General features: G+C 47.7%; 1 protein-coding gene across 12 annotated transcripts in view; it reads left to right on the top strand.

Annotated features, from left to right (window-relative positions):
* LOC144103954 (uncharacterized) overlaps positions 1–13,617 on the top strand; it is a 61,581-nt gene that overhangs the window by 22,185 nt on the left and 25,779 nt on the right. For all 12 annotated transcript variants that reach the window (XR_013308389.1, XR_013308387.1, XM_077636688.1 and 9 more), the window contains 4 exons: positions 9,693–9,772; positions 10,552–10,658; positions 11,134–11,433; positions 13,191–13,494. Coding sequence is in view for 10 of the 12 variants with exons in the window: in XM_077636686.1 (XP_077492812.1) it covers positions 9,693–9,772; positions 10,552–10,658; positions 11,134–11,433; positions 13,191–13,494 (791 nt within the window). In the remaining 2 variants the exon portion in view is untranslated. The remainder of the gene's footprint in view (positions 1–9,692; positions 9,773–10,551; positions 10,659–11,133; positions 11,434–13,190; positions 13,495–13,617) is intronic.

Genomic DNA, 13,617 nt, shown 5'->3' with positions numbered 1-13,617 from the left:
TAATTATCACATAAAGGGACGGTAAGAGCGGGATGCAAGGTATTATTAGTGTTTCTTTTATAAGCCAGCACTTCGTGCTTCGTAAACAGGCAGTGAGCATAGTCAGAGACATGCCATCACCAACAACTGATATAAAGATTTTTGCTGGTCCGAACTACTTTACTGTAGAGGTGTTCTACTGTATGAGAATTAATCCATTAAGCTATCACGTCATACCCTTAAGCCAAAGCTTAAGTGTCCCTTCCAAATTTTTCTTCACTCTGGAAAGCTCAGCCAGGATTCGGTATGAACACCATGAAATTTCCCCGGTGACGTGGGGCTGAGCCCTATCCGGGAGTAAAGGAGATCCTGTGGTTGAGCCGCTGCCGAGTGTTTGGATCTTTTAGGCCCCTCGGCAGAGGCGAAACACCACTTTGGCCCCCGCTTCCTGTAGACAGCACCTCTGGCCTGGCCCGACGGGGAAATTGGCAGTTGCCTTTTTCTGTCCTCCCCGTCATCTCTTATTTACCTATCTTCTTTCTCACAACTGTCCTGTCTCCTCCTCCCTTCTCATTTTTTTTTTTCCATTTTTGTAGGCAGCTAGGGTTAACATTGTGTGGTGTAACTATCCTGAGTTGCCCCATATTTGGTTATAGCAGTGGTGTACAGCTGGCATGGGCAGGACTTATTTTGTATATCCTGTCCCATCCCCGTGTTCGGCTCCATGTTGGGTGGCTGGTGCCATGACCGAACATCCCATTTTTTATTTCTTTTATGGCTGCCTCCTTACTTTCAAATGATCTCCCTCTAAAAGGGGGGCGGACCAATGTCACCTCTCAGTTTTTCAACAAAACGAAAGCAACGTTCCCAAATTACCACATCGTTCATAGTGAACAAAAAGAAAAGCTATCCAGATTAATATCCCTGTTTCTAGTATCAACACTTCCCACAGATTCCCTGGGCACTGAGTATAAAGTGACAAAACTAGCTAGTGACGACCTTTTGCTCGAACTGCTCAGTGTCATTCAGATTTCAAAGCTTGCAAACATCGAAACCTTTGGCGATATCCCGGTCTCTGTGACATCACACTGATCTTTAAACATAGTACGTGGCATCATTTCTGACTGTGACTTTCTGCATTTAACAGAAGATGAAATGCTTGAAGGACTGTTAGATCAGAATGTGACTAATGTACACAGAATCAAAACCTGCGAAGAAGGCAAAGAAATTCCGACAAAACGCCTGGTCCTGACCTTTGTTTCCTGCACCCTGCCCGAGCCAATCGAGGCAGGATGCATAAATTTCTCTGTCGGTCCATATATACCTAACCCTCTACGCTGCTTCAAATGCCAGAGGTTTGGCCACGGCTCCCTAAGCTGCCGCGGCCACGATACCTGTGCCAGATATGCCTCAAATGATCATCAATCAAACGACTGCGATGTTGTGCCACGCTGCTCAAACTGCGAAGGCAACCACGCCGCCTATTCAAGGTCGTGTCCTGCACGGAAGAAAGAAAAGAAAATAATTACCACAAAGACCAAAGATTACTTAACATTTAAGGGGAGACATGGGTCTTAGAACAGTCAAAAATGGTCACAAAATCGATTTTGAGCAACACTCATTTTCAGAACGTTTGACCCTTCGAGCACCTATTCTCAAATTATTAACGCTAAATTCAGTCGGGAAAGTGGTAAAATATGCTTTCAATATACCACGGCAGCCACGAAATGCCCCCAAAAAGGTAAAATTTGTTCGAACTTCCCGCACGCGCCATGGACACTGCAGCCAGCCGATCACCGCCAGCTGGGACTTGGTTTGAAGATGTTTTCTTTGTGTACAATTCACGTTATCTCAAAACGGCACGCAACAAGCTTTTGGAAGCTGTAAGAAACGGGCATGTAACAAAAAGCCGAAGGCGTCAGCCACAAGCACGCCGAAGGCGTCGGCCACAAGCACGCCGAAGGCGTCAGCCACAAGCGCGCCGTTGGGACCTTCGTTAAAGCCAGTGCCGGACTCGCTGGATCTGCCGGGAACGTCAACCACGCTGCTAGCTGACGACACTGCGGGACCGAGTTCGAGCACGAATTGCATCCCGTGTCACGGTACAGTTCGTGTTGATGCCGCATACTACCCTGCGGCGGAGCAGCTGCAGCTTGTTGAGCGATCGGCACACACGAAGTCCGCTCTGTCGGAAAGGTCAGCAACCCAGCTCAAGTTTAAACTTCTTGGCGTCAGCGCGGAGTGCCAGACCGGTGATGCTGGTACCGAGTTCGTGATTGTGGACATGAAAGTTTTAAACAACTTTTTTGCGCAAGCGAAGTGCGGAACCTGCGGCGCAGGAAGTCTGACTTTGAGCAAGGCAACATATAAGGAGCATAGCTTAGCTGTAATGCTCCAGCTCGTCTGCGGCAGCTGCAACTTCAAGAGGAAGCAATTTTCTTCCCCACGAGTAAGTGGAACTGCCAACATAACTCCCTTCGAGGTCAACATGAGGGACACGAAGGGAATACAGACTATAGGCAAAGGCGTGACTGCCCTTGCAGACATCTGCGCCTGTATGAACCTGTCACACCGATGTCTACACCACAGGACCTTTCAGGGACACCTGAAAACTTTTGTGAAAGCCTGCGAGAGCACAGCGACCGCAAGCGAAGCTACCAGAGTGGCAGTCATCAAGGATCTGTGTAGAGACTTCTTGAATCCAGTTGGGAACATTGACGTTTTTTTTTGATGGCTCGTGGATGACCCGAGGTCATAGCTCTCGCATCAGTGTGGGCTGCATTGTTGAGCTGGTCTTGTGATCGACCACATTGTTTGCTCAAACTTTTGTCTCGGATGTGCCTTGAGACTACAGCCACAAGATGAGGGCTACAATGACTGGCTCGCCACCCACGAGTGCCAGCGAAACATCGATTGTAGCTCTGGCCTCATGGAAGTGGAGGCTGTGCTGACCATGTTTCAGAGGTCTCTGGCCAACTATGGTCTGCACTACACGACCGTCCTCTCTGATGGAGACAGCCGGACTTCATGCTTTGTCAGAAGCAAAAGTGTACGGATTCATAAAGATTGACAAGAAGGATTGCATCAACCACGTTCATAAGCGAATGGGGACTGCTCTGCGGAACCTGGTTGATAGAAAGAAGGCTCAAGGTTAATCTCTTGGCGGAAGAGGCAAGCTGACGCAGGAAAAGATCAATAAGATCACCAGCTACTATGGCTATGCCCTGAGGAGCAACAGCAATGATGTTCCAGGCATGAAGAAGGCAGTGGAAGCTACACTCTCCTGCACATGACTTCTACAGATGATATCCCGAACCACTCCAAGTGCCCTGAGGGTGCTGACTCTTGGTGCAAGTTCAACAGAGCCTTGGCCAATGGTGAACTTCCACCTCGACACAAGAGTGCCCTCCCGGCTTGTGTTGGGGCTGCTCTGGAGCCAGTGTTTGCAAGGCTCAGCGATGAGAACCTGTTGGCACGGTGCAGTGAAGGAAGGACTCAGAATGCGAGTGAGAGCCCACACTCTCTCATTTGGACGCAAGCTTCAAAGAATGGGAATGCTTCTTTGGAAAGTGTGAAGCGGGCTGCTGCTGAGGCCGTTACCATCTACAACCAAGGAAGGAGGGCAACTAATGAATCCATCACTGCAAGTCAGGGCTATGCTGCTGGTGGCTGCCTTGTTTGCCGAAGCCTAGAGAAAGACGCCCTGCATTAGCGCAAGGCAAATGGAGCTCAGCTAAAGAGCACTAATACGAAAGAGAGACTGACCAGGCGGCACAAAACGGGAGCAACTGAAGATTAGAGTCCTGGAATGCTATGAAGGCATTCTCCTGCAGCACAGGGCAGCATGCTGCCTAACATCCAGGCGGCTCTTCTCAAAGACAGAGTAGGAGACGTGCCGAGCGTCGCACCCAACGGTCTTCTTCAGGACCACCCAACTGCTTGCCATGGTGGGGGCTCGGATCTCCTTGGCTCCAGACCGCTAGGTCTCTCAAAAAACAGTTTTCAGGATTCAAAATATTGTCTTTAGAGCTCAACACCTTAGTCCTGCACTCCATTGTCTCTAAAAAAAAATGTACTGATAACTTCACGAGAAATCATTTTTTTGTGGCGATAGCTACATTACGGTAGCATTTCGAGCCTTCAGCGTGGTGCGGAGCAGCTGCCGTGGCTGATCACGTGGTTCGTCACGTGGTCGGTCACGTGACCAAGTTCCACCCAGCCAGCTGTAGCCATCACGTCACTCCAGGTTTTTTACAACTTCATCACGCTTACACCTTCGACATTTTTTTCATTAATGTTTCTTTTGATGGAATAACACACTTTTTGTTTTGCTTTGTAGGAAAACATAGGGAACATCTAAATAAAATTCATTGTTGAAGATTCCTCCCAAAAGTTTCTGTAGTCAGCGTCAAAATTTTAAATGTGATTTTCTCAGCTTCATGTTTTTTGCCAACGTCACTAGCCTTATGGAACTTTTCATTATGTTTTTGTGGTGGAATTTTAATAAATTTTGCACTGTTGAATTCAGAAAGAATTGAACTATGGGGCTATGCTATGTTTATGTGGATAAGTTAAACGTATGAAATTTTGTGAACAATAATACCAGCTAATTATATTCCAGAATCGTGATGCATCGATTTATTGATCTTTTTTATATGATGATGATGTACCTTAATAACAATATAAATAGCATAGCTCCGCATGGCAGGTCTTTGGCGTAGGCTACATTTTAATCGGAACCAAAAAATGTTGAGGGAAAGTGTCTTAATGACCGGTAAGAAATTACCTATTTAGGCTTCAGTTATTTTTCCATAAGTAGAGAACTAATTGAGATAAGCTGAAATTAATTACATTTTTGAAAACAGGAGGAATAAATACACAGGCATACCGAATTTCCCCCTTACATTCTCCCCTTAAAGAGGCAAGAAAGCGTTACACAATGATTCAGGGCACATTCTCTTTCACAGCACAAACTTTGCCGATGTGGTGTGTGGATGCGGTGCACCACACCGGTCTTTGGCACCTGCTCAGCTCACGCCCAGTGAGGCTGAGGCAGCGCCACCCATGCCCCTGGCAGATGCAGTGAGAGCTGCTATGCCACCCCCGAAAAAGGGCCTGCCTGCCACAAAGTCGGCAGCCCACAAGGCTTCTCCCATTCGGGAGAAGCCCACAAGCGTTCTGCCCACGGAACTCCAGCACCTCCAGTGAGGCGATGAATACAAGTCATAGCTCGCCTCCACTGCAGCGATGACGAAGCTCTCTTGACTGAAAAAAGGGAAAAAAAACGGCCGTGGCTTAGCTTGGCTAAGCTTGGTGATTGCGAAGCTGTTTTCTTCGCTTTTCGTTTTCCTTCTCAAAACGCACGTTCCTTCTCGAGCCGCTGCTGCCGCTGTTCCGGGGTTTCTTGGACACGCCTCTGCCGTTTAGTCGCGTTCCAGCGTTCTGAACTAGTAGAAGGAGACTCACTGTCGGGCAAACTCATAATTTCTTCCTTTGCTTCTGCTGTTTCCACAGAGGAGGTTGCACGTTGTCGCCGAGCTGCATACTGGGCATGCCGCTTCGTCGTTCTTCTCGTTCTTCTTCCGTCTCCGTAGCTCGCTGATGCTTCCTCTTTGCTTTCTGCCGAGCTGCCTTGTTTGTAGGCACCATCGTAACATCTGGCTGTATGACTGCCTTGGCGAGAGGAGCGGAGCTGTTTTATACAGCTGGTGTGACGTCACTCTGACCGTAGCGCCCCTGGTGAGAGGAGCGGGAGTTAGGCCGCCGTTGGTGGCTACCGCCTCGCCTCGCGACGGCGTGAGATGGGGCCCCGTTTTTACACAGCTGGTGTGACGTCACTCTAGGTCACGTGGTGTGACGTCACGCAGCGAGGTCACGCTAAAGGTCAATGGTGCCTACCGCCGCCTCGCCACGGAACGGGCTGAAGTGCGACCTAAAGTAGTATTGCTTCGCAATAAAAAACCCCTAATAACAGGCCGTCAGCAAGGAGGGACCTAAGGTTCTCAATACATTCCCCAAAAGTTATCATGGATTCCTTATCCACTGGAACTGCCGTGGAATTCTCAATAACTATAGCAATGCAACAGCTATCTTACATTCTCTGTCTCCTATAGCACTGTGTCTACAGGAGACCAACTTGGAACCTTTGCATAAAAATATTTTTTAAAAGTATAAAGTCTTTCGCCTTGACCATGGACAGGCGAGCAGGCTCTCTGGTGGAGTTGCTATTGTAGTTCAGAACGGTGTTGCAACCCATGAAATGAAGCTCCAGACGAAATATGAAGCAGTTGCAGTCACCATGCTTACTTTTAAAATAATCACCATATGCTCAGCATATCTTCAACCACACCTCATAGTAACGCTTCATGACCTCTTAGAAGCGTTTTTTAATCAGTTACCAGAGCCATATCTGGTAGTCGGGGATTTTAATGTGCACTCCCCGTTTTGGGGGAGTGGACAAACAGACATTGGAGGCCGTATAATAGAAGATTTTATTCTGTGCAGTAATGTTTGCCTGCTCAGTACAGTCAAATCCACATATTGCTCTCCATCCTAAGAAAAAATGAGCTGCATAGACTTGTCTTTTAGCTCTCCATCCGTGTTTGCCTATTTTAAGTGGGGTGTTCTTGACAACCCATACAGAGGCGATCACCTTCCTGTGGTGATCACCACCACTATCAATTATCCCAAGTAAGCCACACTGTTGGAAGCTACACTTAGCCGACTGGCAACTGTTTCGAGAAAAGGCCAGTCTGGAGAAAGTGTTTCGGATAATCTTAGCTTTGACGAACTGGGTGAAAATTTCACAACTTGCATTATTATAATACTGCTGTGCGCCAAGCCATTTCTCAATTGTCAGGAGTAGTACGACAAAATAACAAGGTCTGGTACATGCAAGAAAAAAAAAAATAAATCCTGGGGAGTTTTCCGAAGATACCCAGCGCACGAAAATCTCGCATATTTTAAAAAGGCGAGAGTAAAAGCACGGCACATCCATCGCAGTGCTAAGAAAACATTGTGGAGTAACCGTGTATCATGTATAAATGGTTCAGTTACTTGCAAACAAATGTGGGAACAAGTCTGCAAACTTAATGGCAGCTTTTCTCCGTTTACAGTTCCTTTCCTAACAGCTCCAGATACACAAACAAGTATAGAGGAACAAGCAGACATCTTGAACATTTCTCAAACATTTCCAGTTCTTCAAACTACACAGAATCATTGTTAAAATATAAAAACGCAGTGGAGAAACACAGACTTCCTGAATATAAAGCTTTTCTCCTTGAATCCCGTGAACTTCTTGACATACATCAATGTGGTTTTAAAACGGCATGCTCAACAACTGATTATTTAGTTTGCCATGAAAATACTCTCCTAGAAGGTTTTATACACAAACTACACTACCCTGCCATCTTTTTCGACCTCGATAATGGGTACGGCACAATCTGGAGGTTCGGTATTCTTTGCGACCCATCAGAGTGTGGTTACCGGGGCAGGATGTTAAACTGACTAACTGATTTGCTGACCAATTGTTCCTTTTACGTACGAGTAGACACAACCCACTCAAGGAACTTTATTCAAGAAAATAGAATACCTCAGGGGTGTATATTAAGCACAATGTTCTTTGTTATAAAAATGAATTCCATAGCCAAAGTACCGTATTTACTCGAATGTAACGCAAGGCTTAAGGACGCAAAACAAAGCACCTTTAATAGACATTGTGGCCAACATGTTTACTCATCTTCCTCGCTTTCGGAGGCTGACTCAGAAACAGAGTCCTCCTTTTCACTATCAAAGTCTCCCGGTAACTTTTGCCGTATCGATGTTGTTCGCCATAGATAGAATCCATTCCTCTTCATGAACACCCACAAAATGCTCTGAACTTCCCATCTCCCGAGTAACGTCTCTCACTTTCCAACGGATCAGCTCGACACTGACCCCATGAGACGGTCGCGCTGCTCGAAGATAAAGTCCGCCACTTTCTTTTCTCCAGCTCGACATGATGGCCGTGGCAAGGCCCTCAAAATCCTTTGCGTCGGGCTCACATTTAAAAAGCCCCTCCCGCTGCTGCTACCATCCGCGGACGGCTGACTCGTTGAGCTGAAGTCTTCAAGCTGCCGCAGAATTCCCGACCTCTTCAGCTAACAGGATCACTTTTCTCCTAAAATGAGCGTCGCATGACGCATTGTCATCGTGTGCACTGAATCAATACGCCGCGAGCGACGCCACAAGAACGCGACGCGACGACGCGTTGAGCACGAGATGGCAACGAACACAAAAAAAAATGACAGCAACGCGTTGACTTTGGATGGATGAGGATTTGGCTTCCATGTTACCCATGTTGCCAGCATAAGATCGCAAAACTGTGGAAACCGAAACCAAGCTGATTGCTTTGAAATGGCTGCACTGTGGGACTGCTTTAGGCCAATCAAAGTGCGGTATTTGATTATAACGTGAGGGTAGACTTTAAGGGGAAAAAAATTCGGGGAAAAAACTCGCGTTACATTTGAGTAAATACGGTAATCCCGCAGTGTATTATGTATTCAGTCTATGTGGACGATCTTCGCCTGCACATTCTCAAACCTAGTAACATGCGAGAGACAAGTACAGTTGACGATGAATAAACTAGTGACATGGGCAGATCGGAACGCTTTCCAGTTTTCCCCACAGAAAACGGTCGCCATTCTTTTCTTGCTCAAACGAGACCAGAAAACAAAAGGCAGGTGTCATCATCGCCGGCTGAATTCGCAAGTAAACCGCGTGCGTTGATGCCGAATATTGTGCTCGGATTTCGGATGCTATGCTACTCCGCCATTCACACCATCGTTACCATCAGCCTGGCCCACTGCGGGGCGAAGGTCTCTCCTATATCCGCATGAATGGTTAGGGCCAACTAGTGCACCAGGGTGCCCAAATCCTGTTTTGCCGCCGCGGTGGTTCAGTGATTATGGCGCTCGGCTGCTGACCCGCAAAACGCGGGTCTGATCCCGGCCATGGAAGCCGGATTTCGACAAAAGTGAAATTTTAGAGGCTCGTGTACTGTGTGATGTCAATGCGTGTTAAAGAACCCCAGGTGGTTGAAATTTCTGGAGCCCTTCACCATGGCGTCCCTCATAACCTGAGTCGCTTTGAGACGTTAAGCCCCATAAACCAAACCAAATCCTGTTTTGTTGGTGAGGGAGTGCATTGTTGCTTCTGGTCACTAAGATCAGACCACACCACAGGCCTGGTTGTGCAGTTCCATCGACACGCAAAGTTGTTGTTTTGTTTTTATCCGGTGGAGAATTCCGTGGCATTGGGATTTTAACCCCGGTTCTCTTTCACAATAGGTGGATGCTCTACCTCTATGCCATCGCTGCTCTTCGCGAAGTCGCTCCATAACTGCAGCAACCATTCTTTCTCGGTGCAGGTGTGACGAGTTTGAATTAACCGATGGGAGAATTTTTAAGTTCAGCTTCATCGGCTACAAATCGATCTTTTGTCATCGGACAAACATTACCCTACTGTGAAAAAGCTAGCGAATCCATTTTAGCTCGGAGCAATAATTCGATAGAGTTGTCCACAGTGTCTCTTCAAGATTTTGAGCAAACGTCCGGAAAATAAATTTTTTAGCTCTTTTGGGAGGTTATGCCATCAGGACCTTCCACTGTACAAGAAGTCTCTCCCTAATTTGTTGACTCCCTCTCTGTTCATTCCTTTTTCCCGCTATTTTCCAGTGTTCGACGATGGTGACGAGACTACGCTTCGGCGGACATCGCTCTGCCTCAAGAGCGGCCGGCACTTTGCAGAAAGCGAGGTTTGTTTGCCTGCTTCTTGCCGAGGTTATTTATGCATGTGCAATGATTCGCTCCAGCTAAGCAGTAACGTGACTGTTTAAAACATTTTGATCGTAGTTGAAGCCAGTGCAGGCCAAACATTGTTTGTGGTACACGATTATCCTCAAACATGCTTAACGTCAGTCCCTCTTGGGGGTTACGTAGTCATGGCCATATTAATGTGGAGCATGCTTTGGGACAGAACTCCGCTCATGCCTTGCCTACTGAGAATTAAGAGGTACTTCATACATGTATTAGCAAATCCCACTGGTGCTCTTGCATATAAACCAAAGACTACTTCATATTTTTCCTAATGCTGAGACACCGAAACCTGCTCCGTATTATTTTGGCCCCATCTGTGCATGTTACATGTAATGTTATATGTTAAATGCTCCCTGTCTGTGTTGTTATTACTTGAACTGCCATGATTGAGGTGCCACTGACACCAGCAGGGCTTGAGATTCTTTAGGGCCATTCAGCTCACGATCAAGGAGGCTAAGCGCAAAAAAAAAATGTGTGGCTTAATTTAGAACCCTCCCCTGCAACATGCCTCATAGCTGTCAGTTTTGTTTCCTCATGTAATAAAGGTCACGAATAAATTAGCCAACATGCAGCAAACATGAAGTAAGCTGGTAAATCCACGTAAGGAAAAGGATCTCTTGGTCTTCCCGTGTGGCACAAAAACAAAGCAAAAAAATGATGGCCACTTGTGCCTAGATGAGTGGTTGTGAGGTGTTGACTTTTACTCTAATTTTTGCAGACTTTGGATCAACTTCCTCTGACCAACCCTGAGCACTTTGGCACTCCCGTCATGGGCTCAAAGATGAAGCGGAAGCGCCGGTCAATGCTCTCGGCCATCGCCACCATGCAAGTTTTCCTCCTCTTTTTCTTTGCCCGTTTTCTCCCTCTTTCTAGTTTTCTTCTCCTTTCAATATTCAACTTATCGGTGCCAGGTCGCCTTATCAGTGTTTTTCTCAGTGAAGGCATGCTTGGTAGCAGAAGCAACTGAGCTCGCCAGTGTGCTCTTCTCCCTAAACCTTTTTTTCCCCCCTTTTTTTTTTCTGCGGCTGGGTGGTTCATTGAGACTGTTGAGATATGCAACAACAACATGTTAAGTTCACATCTTTGCCAGTGGTTATCATTGACACCTTTGCCACTGGTTTGATGACTGACATTTTTGTGACTGGTAGGATGACTGACATTTTTATGACTGGTATGATGACTGACATTTTTGGGACTGGTATGATGACTGACATTTTTGGGACTGGTATGAGGACTGACATTTTTGTGACTGGTATGATGACTGACATTTTTGCGTACAAACTCTGCGCTGTGATAGCAGGGAGGAAGACAGCAGTGACGAGGAGTCAGCACCAACCCCGCCTCCGGCTCCAACTCCCCCTCGTCGAGGCACGCCCACCTCGGGGTCGAGAGGCTCGGCAGGAGGTGGCAGAGCCACAACCCCTTCTTCTGACTGGCGCATTGGCCGCGTGGCGAGCCTGGACACCGGGGACAAGCGCAAAAGAGATTCGTGGGCCCCTGTGTTGATTGTGAATCCGGTGGCAGCTGCAGCGCAGCCAAACATCAGCAGTCCGCTGCCCCGGGACGACGTGGTCGTGCGTTCCTTCAGGGACGCTAAGTTGTAAGTGGCCATAGCATGGCTTGTGGCCGTTGCGCTGTTACTGGTGTAGTGCACTACTGCATTTAGCTCAGCATAGCGCGATCAGAACTGTAACACGACGGTCTCCTTTTTTGATGCAGGACAGAAAAAAGTGCACTCTTTCTCGTGTTCAAGAGTAGATGTAAGCATGAAATGCATTGCAGTACCGGCATACACATTCCAGAGACTGAATGTTATTGCAAGGCACGGTGTAATCTCAGCCATACACTACCATCTGCCCACAGCGTCAGTCGGGCCACAAAGTTTAACGTCTAGGACCAACTACCTTCCTCTGCCCTCACTGTTTACAGCGAGTTCCGTGCCGTGCCAAAGGATGGTGCCGGGGTTCCGCACGAGATAGGGTGCTTCAATGTCTGTGTCTCTGCTCGAGGCGAGTAGTCGGCAGGCTCACGAATTACGTGCAGCGCGCTCCGTGGATCATATGTCGTGAGGACTGCGCGTGTGCGCTCAAGCTGCAGGACAAAGCGTAGTAGGCTCCTTTGCAGCGTGCATTTGATTTGCCCACCATGGGGGCTAGGAAGGCGCTGTTGATGACGCATGTGCTGCTTCGCTGACGGTGCAGCGCATAGGAACCAGTCGAGAAATTTGTTTCAGGTTCACCTTTGTGTTCTCCGTTCATTCTGGCACCAAGGTTGCCCGCAACACGCCGACTACGAGAGCTAGAAGTATTTTATGTTTAAAAAGGTTCAGTTGCCTTGGGAAACCCCCAAAAGCTTTCCAAAAGGTGCTGAGGAAATGTGCATATTGTGACTTCGGTCCCTTCCTACTAGACATTCAGGAAAAGAGGCAATGGAGCTGCACGGTCTGTCAAAATCTGTCCAGATTCAGCTAATGGCTGGCTGTAGAGAGAAGGAGTTTGCAGTGAGCAATTAATGTGTGGCCTGTCCCATACGTTTGGTCTAAGGAAAGGTGGGGGTTGCACCATGCATGGATCTGGGTGCTCAGGGAAACCGAAAAACCGCAACAAAGGACCCAGTCGAAGATCCCCGAAGTTATTCAGTAATATTAATTCAGTTATTACGTGAGTGACCTGTCACTTCGTTATCAGTCAAAAACTCATGTTGTATTCGAATAAATACAGCATGCCTTGCACTGCATGGGGAGCTGTGTGTAAATGCTTTGTGAGTGGGTAACGTTTGAAGCAAATCATCAGCTGTCAAAAGCACTGAGACCATCTGTGTGTTTGATTGGTTCTGGCCTGATGAACCGCCTAAGTGCAACAGGCAGATTATGCCAGAGCACAGGTGCGGGAAGGGTTGAGTCATGGCTTCAAGACTGCCTGAAACAATAAGGGGTGCAGATTTCCTTTATGGCATATGGGAGAGCATTAGCAGGCAGTGTTCAACATTTCCGGTTAGAAATGAGTCGTTGCACAACAGGGAATTTCTTGCTTCTAGCTTTTTTTTTAGCGGCACTGCTGAAATCAGTATACACAGTTAAGCGTGCTTCTGCATATGCCATAGATGGTATTTTCACTAGCTTTCTCTCTTGGTGTGTTCTAAAGTAATGAGGTGCAGTGGGAATAGTTTCTTATTTTTATTGGCATGTGGGTGGTCGTGTTGTGGCTGTAAGGGTGAGGAACATGTGTCTTTTTATTAATAAGTTTTGATGTGGCACAATGTCCACTGTCATGGTATCCCGATAAAGTCCACAGTGCTACCTAACAATCATTCGGGACCTTTCTGATTGCCCGTTCTCCTCTCCTCACCTCTGTGCAGCTTACAAGTTTCCAAGCGCGACCTCCGCGAGTTCTCGCGCGAGGCTGGCCTCCGAGCAGAGAGCAATGCACTGCGTCTGGCCGTCGACCGGGCGCTGGCCTTCCTCGACCGTGGTGAACTACCCACAGGCTGGCAGGGTGACTCCCTACTGTTGCTGCGCAGCGGCAGCGTGCCTCCTGCGCCGTCTCGCTCAACAGCAGGCTCGACAGGCTCTGCGTCACCCGCATCGTCTTCCGCGGACGCCGGCAGCAACTCTGCCTCTGCGCCCGACGACGACGACGGGGGCCACGACTCGCAGTCGGATGTGAGTGGGGAGAGGCTGCATGCGGATTTGATCTTGAGCTCCTGTGTTCTTGCCTAATTGAACTACAGTCGAACCTCGCTCTAACGAAATAATGGATGTAACGAAGGAATGACGGAAATTCAA

This window comes from Amblyomma americanum, chromosome 9, assembly GCF_052857255.1.
Source record: "Amblyomma americanum isolate KBUSLIRL-KWMA chromosome 9, ASM5285725v1, whole genome shotgun sequence".
In the NCBI taxonomy this organism is placed as follows: domain Eukaryota; kingdom Metazoa; phylum Arthropoda; class Arachnida; order Ixodida; family Ixodidae; genus Amblyomma; species Amblyomma americanum.
This window is presented reverse-complemented; position numbering and strand designations above follow the sequence as displayed.